The sequence below is a fragment of the Neovison vison genome, chromosome 7 (genome assembly GCF_020171115.1).
Source record: "Neovison vison isolate M4711 chromosome 7, ASM_NN_V1, whole genome shotgun sequence".
NCBI lineage: Eukaryota > Metazoa > Chordata > Mammalia > Carnivora > Mustelidae > Neogale > Neogale vison.
Window position 1 is genome coordinate 94040166 of NC_058097.1, and position 25318 is coordinate 94065483.

The following is a 25318-nucleotide window of genomic DNA, read 5'->3' on the forward strand; positions in this document are numbered from 1 at the left end:
GTTTAATGTGGGCTACAAACTCATCGCTCCTCAGGGAGAAACTCCAGGTTTTGAATTTCTTCCTAATTGTGGATCACATGTCAGGGTGGATTTTATGGTGAGATTGTGTCTCAGTCCTTCCTACCCACTTTGGTGTTGTTTCCCTCTCGCTTGCCCAGTGTGAAGGTGTTGCTCCACCAGTTTTGAGTTTTTTAGAAGTGGTTCCATATATAGCTGTAGACTAGGTATGTCCATGGAAGGAGAAGAGTTCAGGATCTTCCTACATTTCTGTCCTGCTGGGACTTTTTTTTTTAATTTAAATTCAGTTAGCCAAAATATAGTACATTATTAGTCTCAGATGTTGAGTTCAGTTACATATAATACCTAGTGCTCATCACATCACGTGCCCTCCTTTATGCCCATCACCCAGTTATCCCATCCTCCACCCATCTCCCCGCCAGTGACCCTCAGTTTGTTTCCTGTGGTTAAGAGTCTCTCATGGTTTGTCTCCCTCTCTGATTTCTTCCCATTCAGTTTTCCTTCCCTTCCCCTGTGGTCCTCTGTGTTGTTTCTTATATCCCACATATTAGTGAAACCATATGATAATTGTTTCTCTAATTGACTTAATTTCACTCTGCATAATACCTTCCAGTTCCATCCACATTAATATAAGTGGTAAGAGGGGTGCCTGGGTGGCTCTGTGGGTTAAGCCCCTGCCTTCAGCTCAGGTCATGATCTCAGGGTTCTGGGATTGAGCCCCACATTGAGCTCTCTGCTCAGCGAGGAGCCTGCTTCCCCGTCTCTCCCTCTGCCTATTTGTGATCCCTCTCTCTTTCTGTCAAATAAATAAATCTTTTAAAAAATATATAAGTGGTAAGTATATGGCTTATGACTGAGTATAGTCCATGGTATATATATACACCACATCTTCTTTATCCATTCATCTGTCAATGGACATCAGGGCTCTTTCCATAGTAGTTTGAGGTGCAGGTGCCCCTTCAGATCACTACATTTGAATTGTAGGATAGCTCTATTTTTAACTTTTTGAGGAACCTCCATACTGTTTTCCAGAGTGGCTGCACCAGCTTGCATTCCCACCAACAGCGTAGGAGGGTTCCCCTTTCTCCACATCCTCACCAATGTTATTTGTTTCCTGTCTTGTTGATTTTAGCCATTCTGACTGATGTGAGGTGGTATCTCATTGTGGTTTTGATTTGTATTTCCCTGATGCCAAGTTACATCATGCTAGAATTTCTAATTAAGGTTTTTTAACTATTTTTCTAAGATAATTTATAAACACCAACTTTTAAGAATTGAATTGTAACTTTTTAACATTCAAATCCCTAATTTAAGCATGAAGAAACACTAACTGGAATCTTGCCAGGATTGTTTAGTAAAGCTAGATTTATATAAATTTAATTTCCCCTACAATTGCATCTCCCTTATGTTTTTATAGTAATAACATGTTCTCTCATCAGCCTTTGACATTTAGAAAGTAAGAGCTATACATTGAAAGCTCTGCAAGAAAATAACTTTAATGAAATTTTTTTTCTCTCAGTCCCAGAGTGAACTTGAACTCTAAACATGAGTGTTGTGCATAACAAAAGGCATGGCTGCAGCTGAAAGTGTTTATGATGAAGTGCAGGCCTCGATTTCTACTTGTTCCTCTGTCAACACTCATAGGATAGCGGGTATATAACTTTATGATGAGGCATTTTTCCTAAGAAGTGTGTGAAAGCTAAAAAGTCAAATAAATATGATAGTTTTAGAAACAGTGAAACCAGGTTAAATGCAAGGAAACTAGACTGAGTACAACTGCTCAGCACACATATTAAACGAACATTTGTAGATTGACATTGGTAAACACAGGAACCTCCCTCCTGGGTTTAAGAATGGGTTTCGTTTCCTTCTCTGTCTTTTAAAATGGCAAAGATTGGGAATATCAGTGCGGGAAGTGCTCTGGTTAAGCAGTCTGGTATTCCTTTCTGTCTGCACACTTTCCAAAAGATATTTCACTAAATGGAGAAAGAGGAGCGGGTCCTCTTTGTGGGGAGGAGATGGGTGTCTTTGCAGCTTTAGCGAAGACTGCTGGGACCCACAACCTTGCAAAGCAATACTTTAACGTACATTATCCTTTTTAATCCTCTTAATAAGGCTTTGAGGTATAGGTCATACTCTTACTTTAAGGCTGGCAGAACAGGTGAAGTAACTTGCCCATATAAGTGTCTGAACCAGGAGTCTAACTGAGCTCCTGATCCCAGAGCTTTATACCTGGGTGGACGTACACTGGCGAGGCACTCACTGTATTCAAAGGAAGCCAGAGGTGGAAGACAAAATGTTATTTATTTGATTGTCTCCCCACAACTTGGTGTTTGTGGTGTTTGGTTTAAGATGTTTATGCTGAGGAAATAAAATGCTAAGGGACATTGGAAACAAACAGTGTAAAACACTTCTTTAAAATTCTTTATAGAATTTTATATATATAAAATTAACATTTGACATTGATGACCATTTCCACCCTAAAAAGATCATCTCCTTCAGTGTCCCATTGTTAGGACTGTTGACCAGCTGAACGTCACCTGTGGTAGCTGGGTGAGCCGTCAGTGCCACAAGGCAGAGTTGGATGACTAAATCCCACACATTGTCAGTGGAGAAAATAGCATCTGATCCTGTGTGGGCACCTCCTGAATGTCATACCACCTCCGATCTCAGTTCCGTTAGTCTTAATCACAGGGCGTTTTGAATCTGCCTCACGCATGTGCTTGGTGGCCCAGCCAGAGACTCAGGCAAAATTTATATACAATATCTGGGGCTCCCATATGCATTTTTTTCTCCTTTCTGGGATTACACACACACATGCGCATGCTCATGCGTGCACACACACGCACACACACACGCACTTTCCGGCTGCTGTGGTTACCTCCATCTCCATTCTGCAGATTTTCAAGCCAGCGAGAGTGCAAACTTGCTGAGGTTGTAGTGACCCTACCACCCTGGAGCCTGTCCTCAGACTAAAAGCTGTAAGAAGGGGAAACTTCCCCTGTGCTGTGCCATTCCCTGTTGCAAGTATCAGACTTTTACCTCCAGTACCCACCATCTTCCAGCCACTTTTTGGTGCCTTTAAGTAGGCTATTATATTCTTAAATTTCATTAGAGTTTAATTTCTTATCTGTGTGTGCTGGGGGTTGGAGAATGGCAGTGAACAGGCCCAAAAGAACTTTAGAGAGCTGTGTTTTTATGTATCAAATCCTGTGCAAATCCATCAACTTTCAAGTTAAAATTAGATACAGATGACATCAAAACTGTTTAGCGCTATGACCTCACAAAATCACGATTCTCTGTTGACCTTTCTTCTGCCTATTTTGTTCATGCTGTCCCTTTCCATCTAAATCTCTTCTCAATTCAATTACTGCTTGAGAATGATTTACTGAGTATTTACAAGGTGCAAGACACCATGTCAGGTGCTCTGTTGAAATTTTATTCATTCAGAATCCAGATCAAATGCATGTTCCTCCAGGATCATTCCCTCCCTCTTAATAGGTAGATGTGCTTTACCATTCTTCTGAATGTCTTGGGTACTTTGCCCTTCCCTTGCTTCTCTCCCCACCATCACCAGACCTATTTCCCCTGTTAAGGTTCATCATGGCAAAAACAAGTCTCACTCACGTTTGCACACATCTATGCTACCTTAAACATGCTTTTTAAAGTCCAGAACCAAAAAAATATCTTTAAAAAGGTCTTTGCAGTCAAAAGAAGGATGAGGGGTGGAAATGTAGAACATTAGCTTCCTGTCTTTGTTTTCAGCAAAGAGAGGGACACAAAGTAATAAAGCATTATTTCTAGAGAACATCCTAATAAAAGATAACTCTTGGTGTTTTTCATTCCTCTTCCTTTTCCTCTTCTTTTTCCCCTTCTCTTTCTCCCTCCTCTTTTTCCTGCCTCTTTCCTTCTGTTTCTCACCATTTAATTGTGGTCTGATTTAATCTTCAACTTCTTTGTATGCCTCGTCTCATTTTAAAATAAGATATGTGTGTTAGTATGAAACACCTTTTGCCTTAAGTTGTTACAGTAAAGAGAGGCTTTTCTTTGCCTTTGAAAATTCAGTGACAAAACTCAAGTAAACAGACCAGTGATGTTCCAAAAATGGGATAGAGAATAATCCAAATATTTGATTTCCCCTTAATTTATAAAATACTACCATGCAATTTCTTAGATTAAATTGTCAGTAACAAAAGATATCTATAAGCATTTTTTTTCATTGAACCATAGAAATGAACAACATCCTGTAAGTTGGAAACTGTCAAAATAAGACTAAGTGAGTTAAAATAGTTTTCCTAATAATCTCACTTCTTCCTTAGACTCAGGTCAGAAGACATTTAAAAGGAGAAGGTCTATCATAAACTGGGCCTTCTGGCGTGGGTCCAGCACTCACCTGGATAACTTACCGGTGTCACCAACATCGCCTGTGCCAGGGCAGCTCTTCGGGGTCTCTCTGCCAAGTATTTGTGAAAATGACAATCTGCCCAAACCTGTCCTGGTGAGTCTCGTTAGGGCCTGTGACACTAATGGGAATGGAGAATCCTGGGAGGGAAATCTCTTCTTAAATGGAAAAACTATAGACACAGCTTTGGCTTTGGCTGAGAATTTTATTGTTACTTCCAAGGGAAAAAAAATCTGATTAAGCTATTGCAGAATCCTAAGAGAGACATAAAGGGGAGAGATCATGGAGGCTGCTGGTTTCAGAAAGGAGCCATGTAAACCTGCTCAGGTAAATCAGAGTTTGGCTCTGTAGGCAGAGTCCACTCTGGAGTCCCGTTATCCCCCACATTTCTCTCATGGCCTTTCCAGAACTCTGTGTTGTTCTGTAAGCCTCCTTTAATCATTCTAGCAGCAGAAACCACTCATTCTTATAATTTTTAAAAATCTGACATCTTAGATGTATTTCAGGTGTCTACACATGTACATCCTCTGGCATTCAGTTCCCTTTTATAAATAGATTGGGTCAGATGAAACCACTAAGTCTGTACTATGTCCTTAGTACATATGTACATAGTCTGTACTATGTTCAGCGGCATTCATTGAGTGCTCCGCATCCCACAAGCACTGTGCTAGATGTACAGGACGTGCGGGACTTGACCTACATCGTGCTGTGACATGAGCTGCCCACTGGCCTCACCATCGTCGTGCTCACCCTCCACAGCACACTGAGCACTTATCACTACCATCGGCCCTACTTTACAAATTTTAAAAGTCTCAAGTTTACTAGAGGTCACAGAGTAAATATATGCCATAACCAGGTTTCAAATCACATGGGTTGCTTGTCCCCAACACCCATTCTCCTTCCTACACCACAAGCAAAGGACATTTCTTTGCTAGAAAGAAAACTAAATGAAAGACTGATCACAATGCAGCGGAGAAAACTTCCTGGAAGAGGTGATTTTTTTTAGCCTGATTTTCAAAGAACGAAGTAAATGCAGGAAGTAGAATGTGTTATGGAGTCACATAAAAAGAAAGACAAGCAAGTGGAGAATGAGTCTGGAAAGAATATTTCCATATTTGGAGGAAAGAGTCCATATTTGGTGGAAAGAGTCCACATTAGAGTATAATAGGAAAAGAGGAGTAAGGGAAGGAGGGAGGCAAGTTTATAGGGACCTTGAAACAGAGAAATAGGATTTTAAACACAAAAGATAGTCTCATTAAAGTAAAATGTTTTAGATGCTGAATATAGCAAGAATAAGTAGGGGAAGAGATTTAGAGATACCAAAACACAAACTGACTTCAGTCCAAGTAACAGCCCCTCCTCCAGTGCTTTTCCCCTGGGACACCCTAGCCGCTGGTGGCCAGAGAGGGCAAGTATGTCTTCCCCCGCTTGTATCTGTGAAGTGCCACTTTGGTTTTTTCCTGTGCTTCCTTATAGGATATGCTTTTCTTTCTTAATCAAAAAGGACCCCTCACAAAAGGGATCTTCAGACAATCGGCCAATGTGAAATCCTGCAGAGAGCTAAAAGAAAAACTGAATTCTGGAGTTGAAGTACACCTAGACTGTGAATCTGTTTTTGTGATAGCATCTGTCTTGAAGGTAGGAAAGGTTCTCCCTTCATCTACCCCACAGTGTAGCTCTGGGAGGAGACAACTGGTTTCTCTCATTACAACATTTTTACCAGCTGCAAAGAATCATAATGGATTTAGAATCTAAAAAGTGTTAAAAAAAACAAAAATCAAAAATCACTTCACAAAATCAACATAGGTCTTTAAAAGCCCTTGCCAACAATATGGCAAGTCAGAAATGCTTTTTGAATTTTTTCATCCCACACCACTCTCATCTTCATTCTGCCACCTCATACCAAAAAAAAAAAAAAAAAAAAATTAAATTACAAATAGTCAAAGCACGCACCGCATATTTACCAAAATAAACATCCTTCCTAATAAAGGCAAATTTTCAAAATAAACTTGTATTAAACTTTGAAACAGAGTTTACCATAATAAACATTTGCCTAACAACTAAAACAAAAAATTGCTCACAGAGATCACTGAAAATTCCATTCACTTATACAATCATCACGCCTTCCCCTGTCCCCTGGTGCCTTTCTAAAGTAAAAGCAGAGTAGGAATGACTCCAGCATCTGGGTCTTTATAAAACCCTTACCGCATTTGGCACTTTTTTATGGTTTTTACTTACCCTTTGCCCCTTGGTTACTTAACTCATACCCATAGTTGAGTTAGAACTCTTCTAAAATGTTTTCCTCCCCACATTCTTGCAGATGCCTCACATGTTTTAAAAATCTAGAGTCAGTACCACCCCAGCTATAGCTTCTGCAGACCGGTCTTGGGCTCCCATCTCCCAGCCCAGCTGGAAAGCACCAGGGCAAGGGGTGGAGGAAAACGTGGTGGAGATGACCCTTCCATGTCCCTCCTCCTGCTCAGCTGCTTACAGAATCTTCCTTCATGACTTAATGGATAATCAGATGTTTCCTGGCAAATGAGTCACTTCTGCTCTTAACCCCTGCTGTAGACTTTTGCAATAATGTATCAGTCAAAAACAGTCAGAGAGCTGGAGCTAGGCTCATTTTATTTGTTTTGCAAAGGATTTGTGACTACTCTTCTGTCCTGAAATACAAGAAAGATATGTACAGTGTGCTTAGCCAAATGTATGTCTAGTATATATATGCATAATGAATTTTCCCTTTTTTCTTTATATAATTAGGCTTTTTCCCATCTCTTAATTTAAAAAGTTAAAAGCCTACATTTTAGAAAATTTTCCTTACTATACTATTCTTCATAGCACCACATTTAAAATTTTATACTAAATTTTTGAGACTATTATCAAGAAATATGGTTCTAGAGGAGTCAAATTATATTTCAAATTGCAGAAATATCACTGGTCCAAAAATATCAAAAGACAAATGATTGAAAAATCTGGTTAAATGGGTTTCAAATAATTGAAGTTTTATAATCATGTAACTGTGTGTTACTCTCATTTCTTCCCAGTGGTTGCAGGAAAGAAGATACTTTTTACCAAAAATTTTTGAGCTTCTGGTTTGTTCCGTTTCTTGTGTTTAAGACTATCCGGAAGTGGTACTTAAGTTTTCCTTTAATTTTTTTTACTTATGCTGGTTTTGCTTAAATACAAGCCTAACTCTTCAAACTGTTATGGGAAGAAAACTGCTTGAGACACTGTAACTTTGATCCATTAGACCTTTAAGGAAAAGTTCATTTTTGATCCTACAGGAATCTCATCTCAAATTAATGTGGGAGTTCTGCTGATGACCTGGGCTCTGCTCTTGGAGGGGAAGAGGCTTTCAGTTGAGTGCTGTGAGCTGGTGATTGTAATTCAGAACCAGAGCTCACATCCTTTCTCAGCTGTGATGGTGGTTGTATTTCGTAACTTGTTATTCCAGCTGTGGAGAGTTCATTGAGATGTTACGAGTTATTATCTTTCAAGTGTAGGTTTAAGATTTAATGATGTTTTTCTTCAAGACAGATCATAAGTATGTTTTCCACTGAGATTTAAAAAGAGAACTATTGTCATTGCCCCACTTTGAAATAACAAATTTTGCCTCTTCTAAATCTGACTTTTAAAGTAGGTGCAGCAACTAAAATTAGTTCGGAATTATGAAAATGTAATAGCTCTACCCAAAAGTAGATGACTTTTGTGATGACACATCTCAATTACAAGTATCCAGGTACATTTCTACAGAAGAAATAATAGAACAGAGAGAGACTTTGAAGCAATCTCTTCCTACTTGTTAACTGCTCTAAAAAAAATTTATGGTAACAGGTGACATGACTACAAAGAGGTGTTTTAAGTTATCTTAAAAATCTCAGTTACGGTTCGTTGGCCTTACCTTGCTCCTCATCAGTGTGTGGCCATGGAAAAAATAGCACCAGTTCAGTAATGACCTCTGTCTACTTTGTCTGGGACTGTGTGTGGCATTGAGGTGTACAGAGAAGAAGGTGGGTTCTGTCCCTGCCCTGGGGGAGCTCATACTGGAGAAGATGCACAGCTAGTCAGCAGAGCGTAACAGTCAGATGCCACAGCTTCCCGAGTAGTGATAGAGACAGAACACAAGACTAACGGGTTGTGTGTTGCCGTCTGTAAGGCACATAGGTAAAGTTGTTGACTGGGTTCTCCAGCAAGAGTTAAAACTGTGCAACTGCAGACTTTCACCTGCCTCCACGTTGTAAGCAAGAATTTGCAAGACCATGAGTACAGTGCTTAGACCTGAGATTGAGTTTTTTCCTGCCTAATCGTCACTGAGGTAGAGATCAGCCTTTGCAAGCCTGGCCTTGTTAGCACCAAGCCAAAGCAACAGAGAGAATTGGCCTAGATCACAAATGAATATAGGACCAGGACCAAATTTAATTTGTTTTTATGCTTTTTATAAACAAAAATTAAATACCCTTGATCATATCCTATTTGTGATATGATCTGGTTTCCCCACACCCAGCCCCACCAACAGTCTCAGCAGACTAGGGTCTCAGAGGATAATGTACCGGGCACACTGTTGAGTGTGTGTCAAGCATGTGGGTGCTGTCCCAGACCCCCAGAGCCCAGACATACATAGCCCTCCCCCATCCCCATTATATGAGGGGAATGCCAGGAGAAACTCTGAGTTTCACCTCTGGATGGAGTTTTCACCAATGCCACTGGAATATAAAGTTCCAAAATGACAGGGACTTTGTTTTACTCACTTCTCTGTTCCCAGCCCCTCAACCATCCCTGGCATATTAGAGCAATTATGTGTAGAATGACCAAATGACTGACTATCACATTAGGAACCTCACAAACGTCTTAGTGTGTTTCTTTGAACGGGTGATTTGAGAGCAGAAAAAAAGGACTTGGGTTGGTTTGCTAGACCCTGTCATGTTGTACTAGTTGGTTAAAACATACACAAACGAAATTCCAGCCCAAAGAGGTTGTTCTTATCTTTCCCACTGTACCCCAGACTCCAATTTCCCTCTGGTTTTTGTTAGAAAAAAATCAAAGCCTGTGTTTCTATGTGCGCACAACAGTGGAGAGTTGGCACAGAGCTCCATGTATTCCAAAAAAAGGAGGACTTAACTTTTCAACAAAATGTTTGCTTTTTTATTTCCCCAGTACATATATAGCATGAGAATAATGACTTAAAATATTTATTTTCCTTCTGTAAAAGGATTTTCTACGAAATATTCCAGGAAGTATTTTTTCATCAGATCTCTATGACCATTGGGTCTGTGTCATGGATCAAGGAAATGCTGAAGAGAAAATAAATACAATTCAAAGGTAATTATTCTAATTTAGTCATGTCTCAAAAATACTTTAAAAAAAAAAAACTTTTATAAGCTTGTCGACTCAAGTAATGATGACTCTCAAAGCCATATCCATGAAGACCAGTTTAAAAATAGATTTATGCTAGCTACTATCATTGTTATTATTGTTTTTCCCTAATCTTATTAACGTGGAATACTTGAGCATTGTACACCTCCTATATATCTGAATCTGATAGGAGCTGAAACTCATTAAACTAATAACTAGACTCAATCTACAATTTATGATCTTAATTTTGGTAAATACTTAACTAAACATACAGTTCTTTGTCTATCAATAATGTCATTCAATATCATAATATCATAATGTCACTCAATAACCATGAACATCAAACAGAGAAAATTCCCTCCCCTCCAGGAACTGACTGTCTTAGTAGAGTAGATAGATAAACCAAGGATTATAGGTATAGCAGATCAGTGCTACGAAAGAGATCTGGAGGAGGGTACTGCAGAGAGACAGTTTAACTATTGAAAAGTGTCAAGGAAAAAGCCTGTCCTATCACAAAGAATGCATTGTCTATTCTCGTGCAAATGGAGATTGCTGGCAGAACTCACCACCCAAATTCATTGTTTCCTGCATTATACGAGAACTGGAAAGAAGTGTCCATTAACAAAAGGCAGTACTCCCAGTTCTGTAAAAACCCAAGAATCCTAGTATCATTTATCTGCATAGGCTTGTTTAGTACAATTTTTTTCTTGAGCAACTTTCAAATATGAATTACTATCTATACACTATCGGTAGACACCTTTGGTCAGTAGAACATATTACAACCGTTGAAGACACCAGAAATCAAAGCCAAGTCACACATACTATCTGTGCTTCCATTATGATTAGGTTCTCTGCGTTGTTGCTCATTGTCTAAAACTGTGTATCCTACAAACTGTTAAAGGATGATTTTTAAAAAAAAAAAAAAAAGTAAAATTAAGACTCATTCAAATATAAAATGAACAATACAAAAATTTTTATTTAAATCTCTAATTAATGAGAGAACCAGTTGGATGTTACCACCAGTTCGAAGGAGATTTCAAACTACTACAACATCCATAGTTGTTTCAGAAATGCTGAAATGATTTTTTTTTAATATTTTTTTTCCAATTTATTTATTTTCAGAAAAACAGTATTCATTATTTTTTCACCACACCCAGTGCTCCATGCAAGCCGTGCCCTCCACAATACCCACCACCTGGTACCCCAACCTCCCACCCCTCCGCCACCTCACACATAGACACAAAACTGGCTTTTTTTACTGGAGCATGAAGGGGAGCAGTAAATCATATGTCTCTCCACCAGACAGAATTTTCAAATCTATGGACAAGTGTTAAATGTAGTGCTATCATATCAAACTCTGCAATTTACAGAGTTTGTAGAATAGCTCAAAGATATAGGGCCCCTAGGGAATCAGATAACCCAGAAGAATATGCTAGACAGCACCTTACTTTCCATTGAACACACTCAGTAATCTCTTAGTTTATTTCAATATCTCTTATAATTTGTCCTTATGAAACAGTGTCAGTCCATCACACTGAAGAAGTGCCTTTGTGCTGTTTATGCAGCAAGAGTCACGTTGCCTTATTTTCCCTCCCAGGTTGCAGACTTGTTGAAAAGAAACAATCATGATCATCAACGTATATGTCTTTTTTCTGGATAGTAGCTCATATAATTTTCAATGAATAATAATTTTAAAATCTATCAATTACAAAATAGGAACAGTAGGAAATGTACTGTTGTAAGCTTGACTTATATATGAGAGTTATACCAGCAAGAAAAAGAAGTTTGGGACAAAATTGACCCCAAGGTGATAGAGCAGAACATAAGCTCTCAGAATGGACCTAAAAGTCTTAAGAGTTGAGGTTTGGGTTCTCACCAAGAGATAGAATTCCTGTATTGCTACTGAGAAATAAAGAACCACTAAAATTTAATTATTGTTTAATTTCATCAAAAAGCTTTTTGGGGGAGGCTTGGTTGAGAATATTTTGAAATGTTACAGGATTGGCCTAAGTTAAAACACATTGCATTAATTTCAGGTATATATTTCAGGCAGTCAACAGTTTTTTACAAGCCATTTTTCTGCATTATTTTTCATCTTCATTGGGTTGTGAAGACAGTGTACAAAATAAATAAGTAAATCCCCAGTCCATGTTTTCATTCTTTCTGTAAGGCAGTTCCTAAGGTGCATGTACCATAGTAACTGAAATTCTTGCATATCTGAACTGTGTTCTTTCTTTGCATGGTTTCTCATGAAAAGCAAGCGTTGCTTATCTACACAAGTTTTTTATGAAATGTCTTTCTTAAAGAGTGCATTTTTCTGTCTTTAGGCTATTAGACCAACTTCCAAGAGCCAACGTTGTTCTCCTAAGGTATCTTTTTGGGATATTATACAACATTGAGCAGCATTCCTCGTCCAATCAGATGACTGCATTTAATTTGGCTGTGTGCATTGCTCCAAGCATTCTTTGGCCTCCTACTTCCTCCAGCCCAGAAATAGAAAATGAATTTACAAAAAAGGTAATGAAGCTTTTCATTTTTATGCCCTGGGGGACTGAGTCCCCATTTTGAACCTTAAATTCAGGGTATTAATTCTGAAAGACGTTTTCTTGAATAACTTAAATATACCTCCTTAGAAATTTGAGTGTATTGAGTTTATCCTACCCTGGTAGATTATAGAAAGGTACTTTCTTGAGCAAAACAGTGATGGCAGTTGGGTTACTTCTCTTCTCCCTTCAAGGAGACAAAACACTATGGCTGACTTAAACCTTAGAGTTACACGAAAGAAAATGATATGATTTAAATAAAAAAGAAGGACTTTGGACTTAGACAAGCCAAGGATCATTCTTCAGCTCCAAACTTGCCAGATGTACCATCTTGGATAAAATTAGTTCTGTTGATCCAGTTTCCTCATCTAAAAAATGGAGGTGGTGGGACGCCTCCGTGGCTCAGTGGGTTAAAGCCTCTGCCTTCGGCTCAGGTCATGATCCCAGGGTCCTGGGATCGAGCTCCATATCGGGTTCTCTGCTCAGCAGGGAGCCTGCTTCCTCCTCTCTCTCTGCCTGCTTCTCTGCCTACTTATGATCTCTTGTCTGTCAAATAAATAAATAAAGTCTTTAAAAAAAAATGGAGGTGGTGTTGATACCTAGTTCAGGCAGCGGTTACTTGAAATCACACCCTTCTAGAGCCTGCTAGCTAATATGGGGCTTAGGGATATTAGTTCTCACACCTCCCAACACTCTGCCTGTTCCTTCGCCTCAGCTGCTGGGGCAAGGAAACCAAGGACACATCCCAATACATCTCAGTGGAGGCACGGAGCTCCCTCATAAAATCTTACCTCCAACCCCACCTCCTCCAGGGAGTCTAAGGGAAGGAACTGCATAGGTAAAGACTAATGAGGCAAAATGCAAGTTTTCTCTCTAGCTGTATTCCCTACTTCACAGGGGAATCCAAAGAGGATGCCCACTTTACACACTTATGACAACTGCCTTTTACATGTGAAATATATTTCATAAGTCTTTATCTAATCATACCTCATGAATTTTAATAAGCAAGTTTATTTCTTTATCCCAAATGCCCTAGAGAGAATTCTTTAAGTTAGCCTAATTTTATTTTATGTTTTTAAATTTTATGTATTTAAAAGAGAACAGGGAGAGGGACAGAGGGAGAGAGAGAATCTTAAGCAGACTTCATGCTGAGTGAAGAGCACAGTGTGGGGCTCAGCCTCACAGCCCTGAGATCATGACCGGTGCCAAAATCAAGAGTCGGATGCTTATTAACCAACTGCACCACCCAGGGGCCCCAAGTTACCCTAAATTTAAAGGTGTAGCATTAGTATAAAAATGTTAACATTGAGCTAAGGCCACAGGGAACTTCAGTGCACCAAATAAAATTAATTTCTACACCCAAACTACTCTTGCAAGTATCATAGGTTTTTTAGGAGGAACTGTTTTGTGTATTTTTAAAGCATACATGAATTTTTCTCAAGATTCTTTTTCACTTTTAGTAAGATCAGGATTTATATATGAAATGTGCTTTAGAGACTATATGAAAAGTAGCACTTTCTTTTTGTCCTTTTTCATGCAGGTTTCTCTGCTTATACAATTTCTGATTGAAAATTGCTGTAGGATATTTGGAGAAGAAATCACTTCCCTCTTGGGACAGGTTTCAGTGAGATGTGATACTAGAGAGAAAGCCTCAGGTATTGTGAATAATAATTGGATTGGTTTTTGTGAGAAACAAGCATGTGTGAGTGAAGATGCTGGGATAGGTCCTGGGGCCTGCCGCAGCTCAGTGAAGGAAGCCTCTGACCTCAGTCATGGGCCTAGGGTTTCTGCTCCTCCTTGCATGACCAGCTAATAGGTCAGGTTATGTTAACAGTGTGGTGGGGTTAAGAAATATGTAAGATGAGGTCCAGAACTTCCAGAAGCATCTTATGTTTTTTTTTAAATTCTTTTTAAAAAATCTTTACAGAGATCCCTAACATGTGTAGTAGAACTGCTGTGGCTAAAATTAGAGTAAGATGTCCTAAAGAGGTGCGGCGGGCCTGGGCTTCTCCCCACTCTCCTTCCTCTGAGTGGCCCTCAAGATACTTCATGCTGTGGAACAGGGTAGAAACCACTAGCACTGTAGGGCCAGGGAGGACTTTGAAACCAATCAGCCTTCCAGAATACAGATTCCTGGACCACCAATTACTAGTTATCTTTGACCAATTCTTTATTTTTTTTTTTAATTTAAATTCAATTAGCCAATATATAGCACATCATTAGTTTTTGGTGTAGTTTTCAATGATTCGTTATTTGTAGTTTCATATAACCATTCTATGCCCCTGAACATCATTATCTTAATCAATAAATATGGGTAACATAATGTCTCACTTTTATGATTGTTGTAAAGATTAAAGTAGCAAATACTGAAGAGCTTGGGTTCATAAATGGTTCCTCTGAGATCAAACTGCTCACCCGCAGTCATGAACCTGCATATACCTGGCATTCATTTCTTTATATTTTGGACCATTTCTTGATATTAACATGTCCTCATTGCTTTGAAGAGACCTTAATTAAGAAAGCCTTTTTCTTCAAGAACTGAGATAAATTCGGTATACTCAACATGATTTTTTTTTTAATTCTGGGGAGACTGAAAGATCCTTTCTAAGAGTAGGAATCTGAACAATCTTTATGAAAAGAAAATTAAACTAAGTACTAGAGTTTTTTTTTTTTTAAGGCAGCATGTATTTTTGGTAAGTAAAAATGTTAATTGTGGTTTGATTTTTTGACAGATATCTCTTGCTTCCAACTGAATGACTCCTCCTATGACAGCTTGGAAAATGAGCTAAATGAGGACGTCGATGCTCCCTGTAGTGACTTGGTAAAGAAACTTGGTCAGGGTAGCAGAAGCATGGACTCCGTATTAACCCTCAGTGACTATGACCTCGACCAGCCTGAGGTGGAAGGCCTTTTAACCCTAAGCGACTTTGACTTGGACCGTTCTAAAGATGAAGACATTCAAATGGAACGGCCTCTTGAATCCAAGCCAGCAAATGTGGCAGTAGTGTATGCAAAGGTCCCGCTGCGCGACCATGCCAGGGCTGCATCTGGCTTGAGCACACCCAGCTACCTGTCCACAGCTGCAGCAGATGTTCCAAAAAGCCTGAGGCGACACCGGCGCTGCTCAGAGCCCAGCATCGATTGTCTAGATTCTAAGCTTTCCTATCTCAGGGAATTTTATCAGAAAAAGCTACGCAAGTCCAGCTGTGATGCAATTCTCTCACAAAAAGATGAGGATTATCTGAAGCAGAATCAACCCCTCCAGGAAGAGGGTAAGACATATTTTAAACATGGTTTAGTCGAAGGCACTGAGAGCAAGAAAAATGCCACTAATAAAAATGTTAAGAAGAAAAGCTTATCTGGGAATGAAGGAAATCACGTGAAACTTTTTTCTAAATCCAAGCCAGTGGCCATTTCTGTGGCATCTTGTAGTCACATGTCCTCACAGGATCACACCGGGAACCAGCCCTTTGGTGCAGATACATCAGGATACTCCCCACCACACACAGCAGATGCCCTCAAGACTTCGAGGAGGCACCGGCGCTGCTCAGAGCCCAACATGGATGACCAGCACTGCAAACTGACCTATCTCAGGGGAATGTATTCAAAGAAACAACATAAAACTAGCTATGAAGCTGGTCTCTTGCATGGAGAGGAAGATTATCTCCAGCGGCACAAGTCATTGCAAATGGAGGGGCAAAAGCTCATTAATCAGAGTTTGGTCATGGGGATTGAAGTGGGCAAGAGTAGTGGCACAAACCAAAACACAGAGAAGGGTTTACCCCCGAGATTAAACATCTGCCCAAGGACTAGCTATTCCAGCCTGTCCTCTCCAGGCACTTCCCCATCTGGCTCATCAGTGAGCTCCCAAGACAGCGCTTTTTCTCAGATTTCTGAACACTCTGTGTTTACCCCCACTGAAACTTCCTCTCCAATAGATTGCACTTTTCAAGCTCAAAGAAAACAGGACGAGCTTTCTTCTGATTTTAGCAATTCCAGCCTCATTTCTGCAACTCCTGGTCCCTCTTCAGGGCAGGCCAGCAGCCACCTGGCTTATATGAAAAAGGATACTGTAGAATGGCATTCACAGATACACTCTGTAACTCTTCACCCAAGCACATGGTTGAGAAATGGTGTGGCCAGTTTGAAAAACTGGTCCCTCAAAAAGAAGGCAAGAGCATCCAGACCAGAAGAAAAGAAAGTAAGTTCTCTAAAAGGACCCACAGAGCCACCTCCACACGCTCCTGGTATTTCAGAAGCCAACCCACTACAAGAGAGACAGAAAGACATGCCCCAAAGGGCACCTGAAGAACTTGGAACTGTGCAAACAGCCCAGTGGTACAGTTCTTACTCCAGCCAGGACTCAGGGAGACACTGTAGCTCTCCATTCAGCCTAGTGGAGGACGGACTCAAGCTTTGTGTGAAGTCCCACCAGGACGGAGAGAATAGTGAGCAGTGCTCCCCTGGTACTTTGCGTTGTAAGAGATCCTTAGCCGGCTCTTTGTCTGTGGATAATCTGTCTAGCCCAGACTCAGGGCCTACAGTGGTTTGTGATACTGGGGACCAACAATTAGGCAAAGACATTTAACCACAGTAAGAATGTGATGTGTACAAGAAGAGAGACAAGTCTAAGAATCTGATCTGCAAGAACAGAAACTGGGCTAATAATTAAGACAAGATTATTATGACCCCTTTGTATAAATACATGGGATGGGTAGCATAAGGATAATCACTGCTAATACTTAGGACAACAAAGTAATTTTCTTTACTGAGACCATTTGGCAGAAAGTTTAGACTAAAAAATTTCATCATCTGTTTGGGAGGCTTTTCCTTATTAAAGCAAGGGATTTGTCCTCTCCCATGTTTTTGGAGATGACTAGCAGAGAGCCAGAGAAAACATCTTCCATAGAGAAAACATGCCTTATATGAGATTAGTACACTGAAAAGGCCAGGATATCCTAAGTGAAGAATAAGGATTGTGGAGAGGCGGGGTGGGTGCAGAGAAACAGCCACATTCCATAGAATGTTTTTAATAACTACGCAAGAAAAATGCCACTAATCAAAGTATTTTTTAAAAAGAGAAAGCATGTCCAGTAATGAAGGAAATCATGTAAAACATTCCTCTGAATCCAAGCCAGTAGGTATTTCTGTGACGTTCTGTAGTCATGTGCCTTCACAGGAAGATTCCAGGAATCAGCCCATCGATGCAGCTACAGTGGTGTAGACTAGAATAATTCAAGAGGCATGAGTATCATAGTTTATTTGTTGGTTGTATTCATTGATTGATTTTTCCATTGGTGTTCCACTACTATACAAAGGCTCCAGGAAGTAGATCTGTGAGGAGAGAGAAGAAAATGTTGCTCATTTCAGTATGCTTTTCAGAGGTGCCTGTGCTAAGAGCATTCTCCAGAAATGCAACTTTTGCTATTAGAAGGTGACCTCCTGACAGCACTGACTGTCCTGGTGTAGAGGAAAAGATTGCAACACCAGACCTCTCTCTATCTCTGTTACACGAAGCTGTTGCCAACATGTGACCAAAGTATGGCTCGTCTTTGTTGGAAAAAAAATGTTTTTCTACAGCCCTGTCTCTTAGATTACCCAGACAGAAAAAAATTACTGATAAATCATCCCTTTTCTAATTGTCATTGGCAGTTGAAAGAGTAATTTTAAAGTTGGCAGGTTATAAAAGAGTCACAGAATGGAACGCCCACCAATCAGCAGTCAGGCCTTCTCAGACCATCGTTGGCTTTGGATTTTCTCACCTCTGGAAGTTTTACGTATTTTTGTCCCAGATGATTCATGGTTTATATCCCATTAGTTTGTCTGCTATCCATGAGTTTTTCTCCCCTCCCTTGCCTTAAAGGTTATACCACTACATCCCCTGAGTTATCTCCATGGATGATTAGGCCTCACCAGCCAGTGAGAAGGAATAGAATCAGGAAAGGATGTGCATCTTCCTTCATTTTAACTACTTACTTGGAAGAAGTTGCTTAGAAACCATTTGGCCTCTTTAGTTTACCGTCCTTTCTCCCACTAACTTATACCAAATTATTTTTCTTAGCCACCAGGAAACTTTCGTGTAAATGTTCTTTCCCTGTTGTCCTAAAGGTTGAATTTCTGAGTTCTAGAAAAAATAATAATAATAATGTTTTCTGTAAAGTAGAGAAGTCCTTTCAGTATTAGCTACAGGTGCTACCTACCTCTAAGGAACATGGCCATGTTGGCCCTACGCATTGTAATTAACTCTCAGAACTCTGTGTTCCAAGAGGTCCTTCATGACACTGGCCATCTCAGTCACAGATGTGAAGTCAGTTTTACCTTATAAACAGCCACTCTATGCTTAGATTCCTGAGTGTCCATATGCATCTTTTGTGATTTAATATATAAAGGCAACAGGAAGTTCCTCCCCTTACCCTTCGGGCATACTACTGTCAGAACTGCAAGATGTGAATAAAGTTCTTACGGCTTGGAGTGTCGTTCTGGAAGAAGTTGTTTCTCCACTTAACAAAATAATAGTTCTCTCCTTTTTTCTTTCATCTGGGTGGGTAGAAAATTATTCACCCAGTTTGAAACATAGAAGAAAATAGATGCTGAGGTTTTCCATAACCATTCCTCTTCTCTGTGTTCCCCTAATGCTCCTGTAATACTTAATGTGAATAGTTTGTTAATATTGCTGTAATGTATTATATTGTATGATTGGAAGAAAGACGACATGTCATTTTATTATACTCTGTCAATCTATAATATATTAGACTGATGCTTTATCTAAAATGCTTTGAGTTTGTATAATATATCTTGACAAATTTTACTACCATATGTAATGTAATAAATGTGTATTTTTGTACTTGCAGAAACTGCTGCTAACTTTTAAAGTTGTTTGGTTTTCAAAGCACTGAAAATGGATATGTATGAAGTCCATGTTGTCTTTAAATAAAAAAAATCTGTAGAGTTAATGATCCCATCAGAGCAATATTGCCCTTTTGTAGAATTGTTTTAGTTAATGAACCCAGTCTTTGCTTAACATTGAAAATTTTATAAAATGTATTTAATATTGAATTGGAACTTTGAACTTTTAGTTGTAGATCATGGTGATTCTTTCTAGAAAAAGAGGGCTTTTTTTTCTGCTGTATTTTCCTAATCTTATCATTTACCAAACAAGTCATGCTTTAGACACATAGTCTTCATTTTATTAGACATTATGATTTCATTTTGCTCCTAGAATCAGATACAGTCTATATTCTCATATCAGGAGAACCATTAACTCTGTTTGATTGATTGTATGATTTTCTTATCTAAATTTGAGTCATTCTGACCAGAGTAACCAGTTGATCCCGGACACATCCAGCCATTCCAAGATATCTGGATTCAGATACCCCAACACATCAATACTTGTAAGGTCGTCTAAACTCACTAAAATGTTACTGATTTTTCATGGTTGCTGCTTATTTGCCTTCTCAAAATCCACTGAGGTTTCACTCTGTGTAAGTTTAACAACCATTTCAAAGAAACTCAAAAATAAAACCAGCTTAGTCCAGAAAAAATGGTTTGCTTTAATAGAATACTGAAGACTAGCAACCCTACTGTCAGAAATGTCACAGATTATATCTAGGCAATGTACAGAGACACTGATGTTAATGTCTTTCTAAATTTTACAGAAATACAAAGGTAATTTTGCTGCTAAAAGGGAGTCTAAATCGACTAAAAACACCGGATTCAAGGAATTATCTCACATTGTGTTTTTCTGTCTTTAATGGCATGACATTGAATTGAAAGGCTCTAATGTATCCTTGAACTACTGGCATATTTTGTCTGTTGAAAAGAAACTCTAAGAATATTATGTATCCTTTTTTTTTTCCAATTTATTTATTTTCAGAAAAACAGTATTCATTATTTTTTCACCACACCCAGTGCTCCATGCAAGCCGTGCCCTCTATAATACCCACCACCTGGTACCCCAACCTCCCACACCCCCGCCACTTCAAACCCCTCAGATTGTTTTTCAGAGTCCATAGTCTCTCATGGTTCACCTCCCCTTCCAATTTACCCAAAAGCACATACCCTCCCCAATGTCCATAACCCTACCCCCCTTCTCCCAAACCCCTCGCCCCAGCAACCCACAGTTTGTTTCGTGAGATTAAGAGTCACTTATGGTTTGTCTCCCTCCCTATCCCATCTTGTTTCATGGATTCTTCTCCTACCCACTTAAGCCCCCATGTTGCATCACCACTTCCTCATATCAGGGAGATCATATGATAGCTGTCTTTCTCCGCTTGACTTATTTTGCTGAGCATGATACGCTCTAGTTCCATCCATGTTGTCGCAAATGGCAAGATTTCATTTCTTTTGATGGCTGCATAGTATTCCATTGCGTATATATACCACATCTTCTTTATCCATTCGTCTGTTGATGGACATCTAGGTTCTTTCCATAGTTTGGCTATTGTGGACATTGCTGCTAAAAACATTCGGGTGCACGTAGATACACTACGTTTGTAACTTTAGGGTAAATACCCAGTAGTGCAATTGCTGGGTCATAGGGCAGTTCTATTTTCAACATTTTGAGGAACCTCCATGCTGTTTTCCAGAGTGGTTGCACCAGCTTCCTTTCTCACCAACAGTGTAAGAGGGTTCCCCTTTCTCCACATCCTCACCAGCATCTGTCATTTCCTGACTTGTTGATTTTAGCCATTCTGACTGGTGTGAGGTGATATCTCATTGTGGTTTTGATTTGTATTTCCCTGATGCCGAGTGATATGGAGCACTTTTTCATGTGTCTGTTGGCCATCTGGATGTCTTCTTTGCAGAAACGTCTGTTCATGTCCTCTGCCCATTTCTTGATTGGATTATTTGTTCTTTGGGTGTTGAGTTTGTTAAGTTCTTTATAGATTTTGGACACATATCTGATATGTCGTTTGCAAATATCTTCTCCCATTCTGTCAGTTGTCTTTTGGTTTTGTTAACTGTTTCCTTTGCTGTGCAAAAGCTTTTGATCTTGATGAAATCCCAAAAGGTCATTTTTGCCTTTGCTTCCCTTGCCTTTGGCGATGTTCCTAGGAAGATGTTGCTGCGGCTGAGGTCGAAGAGGTTGCTGCCTGTGTTCTTCTCAAGGATTTTGATGGATTCCTTTCTCACATTGAGGTCCTTAATCCATTTTGAGTCTATTTTTGTGTGTGGTGTAAGGAAATGGTCCAATTTCATTTTTCTGCACGTGGCTGTCCAATTTTCCCAACACCATTTATTAAAGAGGCTGTCTTTTTTTCATTGGACATTCTTTCCTGCTTTGTCAAAGATTAGTTGACCATAGAGTTGAGGGTCTATTTCTGGGCTCTCTATTCTGTTCCATTGACCTATGTGTCTGTTTTTGTGCCAGTACCATGCTGTCTTGATGATGACAGCTTTCTAATAGAGCTAGAAGTCCGGAATTGTGATGCCACCAACTTTGGCTTTCTTTTTCAATATCCCTTTGGCTATTCAAGGTCTTTTCTGGTTCGATATAAATTTTAAAATTATTTGTTCCATTTCTTTGAAAACGATGGATGGTACTTTGATAGGAATTGCATTAAATGTGTAGATTGCTTTAGGTAGCATAGACATTTTCACAATATTTATTCTTCCAATCCAGGAGCATGGAACATTTTTCCATTTCTTTGTGTCTCCCTGGGATAAATCCCACTTGGTTGTGGTGAATAATCCTTTTAATGTACTGTTGAATCCTATTGGCTAGTATTTTGGTGAGAATTTTTGCATCTGTGTTCATCAAGGATATTGGTCTATAGCTCTCTTTTTTGATGGGATCCTTGTCTGGTTTTGGGATCAAGGTGATGCTGGCCTCATAAAATGAGTTTGGGAGTTTTCCTTCCATTTCTATTTTTTGGAACAGTTTCAGGAGAATAGGAATTAGTTCCTCTTTAAATGTTTGGTAGAATTCCCCCGGGAAGCCGTCTGGCCCTGAGCTTTTGTTTGGAGATTTTTAATGACTGTTTCAATCTCCTTACTGGTTATGGGTCTGTTCAGGCTTTCTATTTCTTCCTGGTTCAATTTTGGTAGTTTATATGTTTCTAGGAATGCATCCATTTCTTCCAGATTGTCAATTTTGTTGGCGTAGAGTTGCTCATAGTATGTTCCTATAATAGTTTGTATTTCTTTGGTGTTAGTTGTGATCTCTCCTCTTTCATTCATGATTTTATTTATTTGGGTCCTTTCTCTTTTCTTTTTGATAAGTCTGGCCAGGGGTTTATCAATTTTATTAATTCTTTCAAAGAACCAGCTCCTAGTTTCGTTGATTTGTTCTATTGTTTTTTGGTTTCTATTTCATTGATTTCTGCTCTGATCTTTATGATTTCTCTTCTCCTGCTGGGCTTAGGGTTTCTTTCTTGTTCTTTCTCCAGCTCCTTTAGGTGTAGGGTTAGGTTGTGTACCTGAGACCTTTCTTGTTTCTTGAGAAAAGCTTGTACCGCTATATATTTTCCTCTCAGGACTGCCTTTGTTGTGTCCCACAGATTTTGAACCGTTGTATTTTCATTATCATTTGTTTCCATGATTTTTTTCAATTCTTCTTTAATTTCCCGGTTGACCCATTCATTCTTTAGAAGGATGCTGTTTAGTCTCCATGTTTTGGGGTTCTTTCCAAACTTCCTCTTGTGGTTGAGTTCTAGCTTCAGAGCATTGTGGTCTGAAAATATGCAGGGAATGATCCCAATCTTTTGATACCGGTTGAGTCCTGATTTAGGACCGAGGATGTGATCTATTCTGGAGAATGTTCCATGTGCACTAGAGAAGAATGTGTATTCTGTTGCTTTGGGATGAAATGTTCTGAATATATCTGTGATGTCCATCTCATCCAGTGTATCATTTAAGGCCTTTATTTCCCTGTTGATCTTTTGCTTGGATGATCTGTCCATTTCAGTGAGGGGAGTGTTAAAGTCCCCTACTATTATTGTATTATTGTTGATGTGTTTCTTTGATTTTGTTATTAATTGGTTTATATAGTTGGCTGCTCCCACGTTGGGGGCATAGATATTTAAAATTGTTAGATCTTCTTGTTGGACAGACCCTTTGAGTATGATATAGTGTCCTTCCTCATCTCTTATTATAGTCTTTGGCTTAAAATCTAATTGATCTGATATAAGGATTGCCACTCCTGCTTTTTTCTGATGTCCATTAGCATGGTAAATTCTTTTCCACCCCCTCACTTTCAATCTGGAGGTGTCTTCGAGCTTAAAATGAGTTTCTTGGAGGCAACATATAGATGGGTTTTGTTTTTTTATCCATTCTGATACCCTGTGTCTTTTGATTGGGGCATTTAGCCCATTAACGTTCAGGGTAACTATCGAGAGATATGATTTTAGTGCCATTGTATTGCCTGTAAGGTGACTGTTACTGTATATTGTCTCTGTTCCTTTCTGATCTACCACTGTAGGCTCTCTCTTTGCTTAGAGGACTGCTTTCACTATTTCCTGTAGAGCTGGTTTGGTGTTTGCAAATTCTTTCAGTTTTTGTTTGTCCTGGAAGCTTTTAATCTCTCCTTCTATTTTCAATGATAGCCTAGCTGGATATAGTATTCTTGGCTGCATGTTTTTCTCGTTTAGTGCTCTGAAAATGTCATGCCAGCTCTTTCTGGCCTGCCAGGTCTCTGTGGATAAGTCAGCTGCCAATCTAATACTTTTACCATTGTATGTTACAGACTTCTTTTCCCGGGCTGCTTTCAGGATTTTCTCTTTGTCACTAAGGCTTGTAAATTTTACTATTAGGTGACGGGGTGTGGGCCTATTCTTATTGATTATGAGGGGCGTTCTCTGAACCTCTTGAATTTTGATGCTCGTTCCCTTTGCCATATTGGGGAAATTCTCCCCAATAATTCTCTCCAGTATACCTTCTGCTCCCCTCTCTCTTTCTTCTTCTTCTGGAATCCCAATTATTCTAATATTGTGTCACTTATCTCTCGAATTCTCTCCTCATGGTCCAGTAGCTGTTTGTCCCTCTTTTGCTCAGCTTCTTTATTCTCTGTCATTTGGTCTTCTATATCGCTAATTCTTTCTTCTGCCTCATTTATCCTAGCAGGGAGAGCTTCCATTTTTGATTGAACCTCATTAATAGCTTTTTTGATTTCAACTTGGTTAGATTTTAGTTCTTTTATTTCTCCAGAAAGGGCTTTTATATCTCTGGAGAGGGTTTCTCTAATATCTTCCATGCCTTTTTCAAGCCTGGCTAGAACCTTGAGTATTGTCATTTTGAACTCTAGATCTGACATATTACCAATGTCTGTATTGATTAGGTCCCTAGCCTTCGGTACTGCCTCTTGTTCTTTTTTTTGTTGTGAATTTTTCCGCCTTGTCATTTTGTCCAGCTAAGAGTATATGAAGGAGCAAGTAAAATACTAAAAGGGTGGCAACAATCCCAGGAAAATATGCTTTAACCAAATCAGAAGAGATCCCAAATCGTGAGGGGGGATCTTCCCCCCCTCACGATTGGGTGAGGGATCTCCTCTGATTGGGATCTCCTCTGATTTGGGGATAAAAAGAGGTTCAAAAATAAAGAAAAAAAAGAATTTAAAAAGGATTGAATTAAAAATTCAATCAAGAATTAAAAAAAGAGATTGAGGAGATTGGGATCTCTTCTGATTTGGGGATAAAAAGAGGTTCAAAAATAAAGAAAGAAACAAAAAGAATTAAAAAAAGAAAACAAATAACGAAAAGTATAAAAAAGAAAATATATATATATTTATATATATTAGATAAACTAGTTAAAAAACGTTTAAAAAGAAAAGGGTAAAATTAAAAAAAATTTTAGCAGAAGAAGAGAAAAAAAATGAAAAAGAAAAAATTAAATTAACTGCAAGACTAAAAAATCACAGGGAGAAGGTCATGAGTTCCTTGGTTTGTTTTCTCCTCCTCTGGAATTCTGCTGTTCTCCTTGGTATTGAAACTGCACTCCTTCGTAGGTGAACTTGGTCTTGCCTGGATTTCTTGTTGATCTTCTGGGGGAGGGGCCTGGTGTAGTG

General features: G+C 39.2%; 1 protein-coding gene across 2 annotated transcripts in view; it reads left to right on the forward strand.

The window, feature by feature from the left end:
- ARHGAP20 (Rho GTPase activating protein 20) overlaps positions 1 to 19393 on the forward strand; it is a 138692-nt gene extending 119299 nt beyond the window's left edge. For both annotated transcript variants that reach the window (XM_044257682.1, XM_044257681.1), the window contains exons 10-15: positions 4338 to 4516; positions 5897 to 6058; positions 9633 to 9742; positions 12103 to 12292; positions 13859 to 13973; positions 15051 to 19393. In XM_044257682.1, coding sequence (XP_044113617.1) covers positions 4338 to 4516; positions 5897 to 6058; positions 9633 to 9742; positions 12103 to 12292; positions 13859 to 13973; positions 15051 to 16906 — 2612 coding nt within the window. In that variant the 3' untranslated portion in view covers positions 16907 to 19393. The remainder of the gene's footprint in view (positions 1 to 4337; positions 4517 to 5896; positions 6059 to 9632; positions 9743 to 12102; positions 12293 to 13858; positions 13974 to 15050) is intronic.
- Positions 19394 to 25318: the final 5925 nt, after the last annotated feature.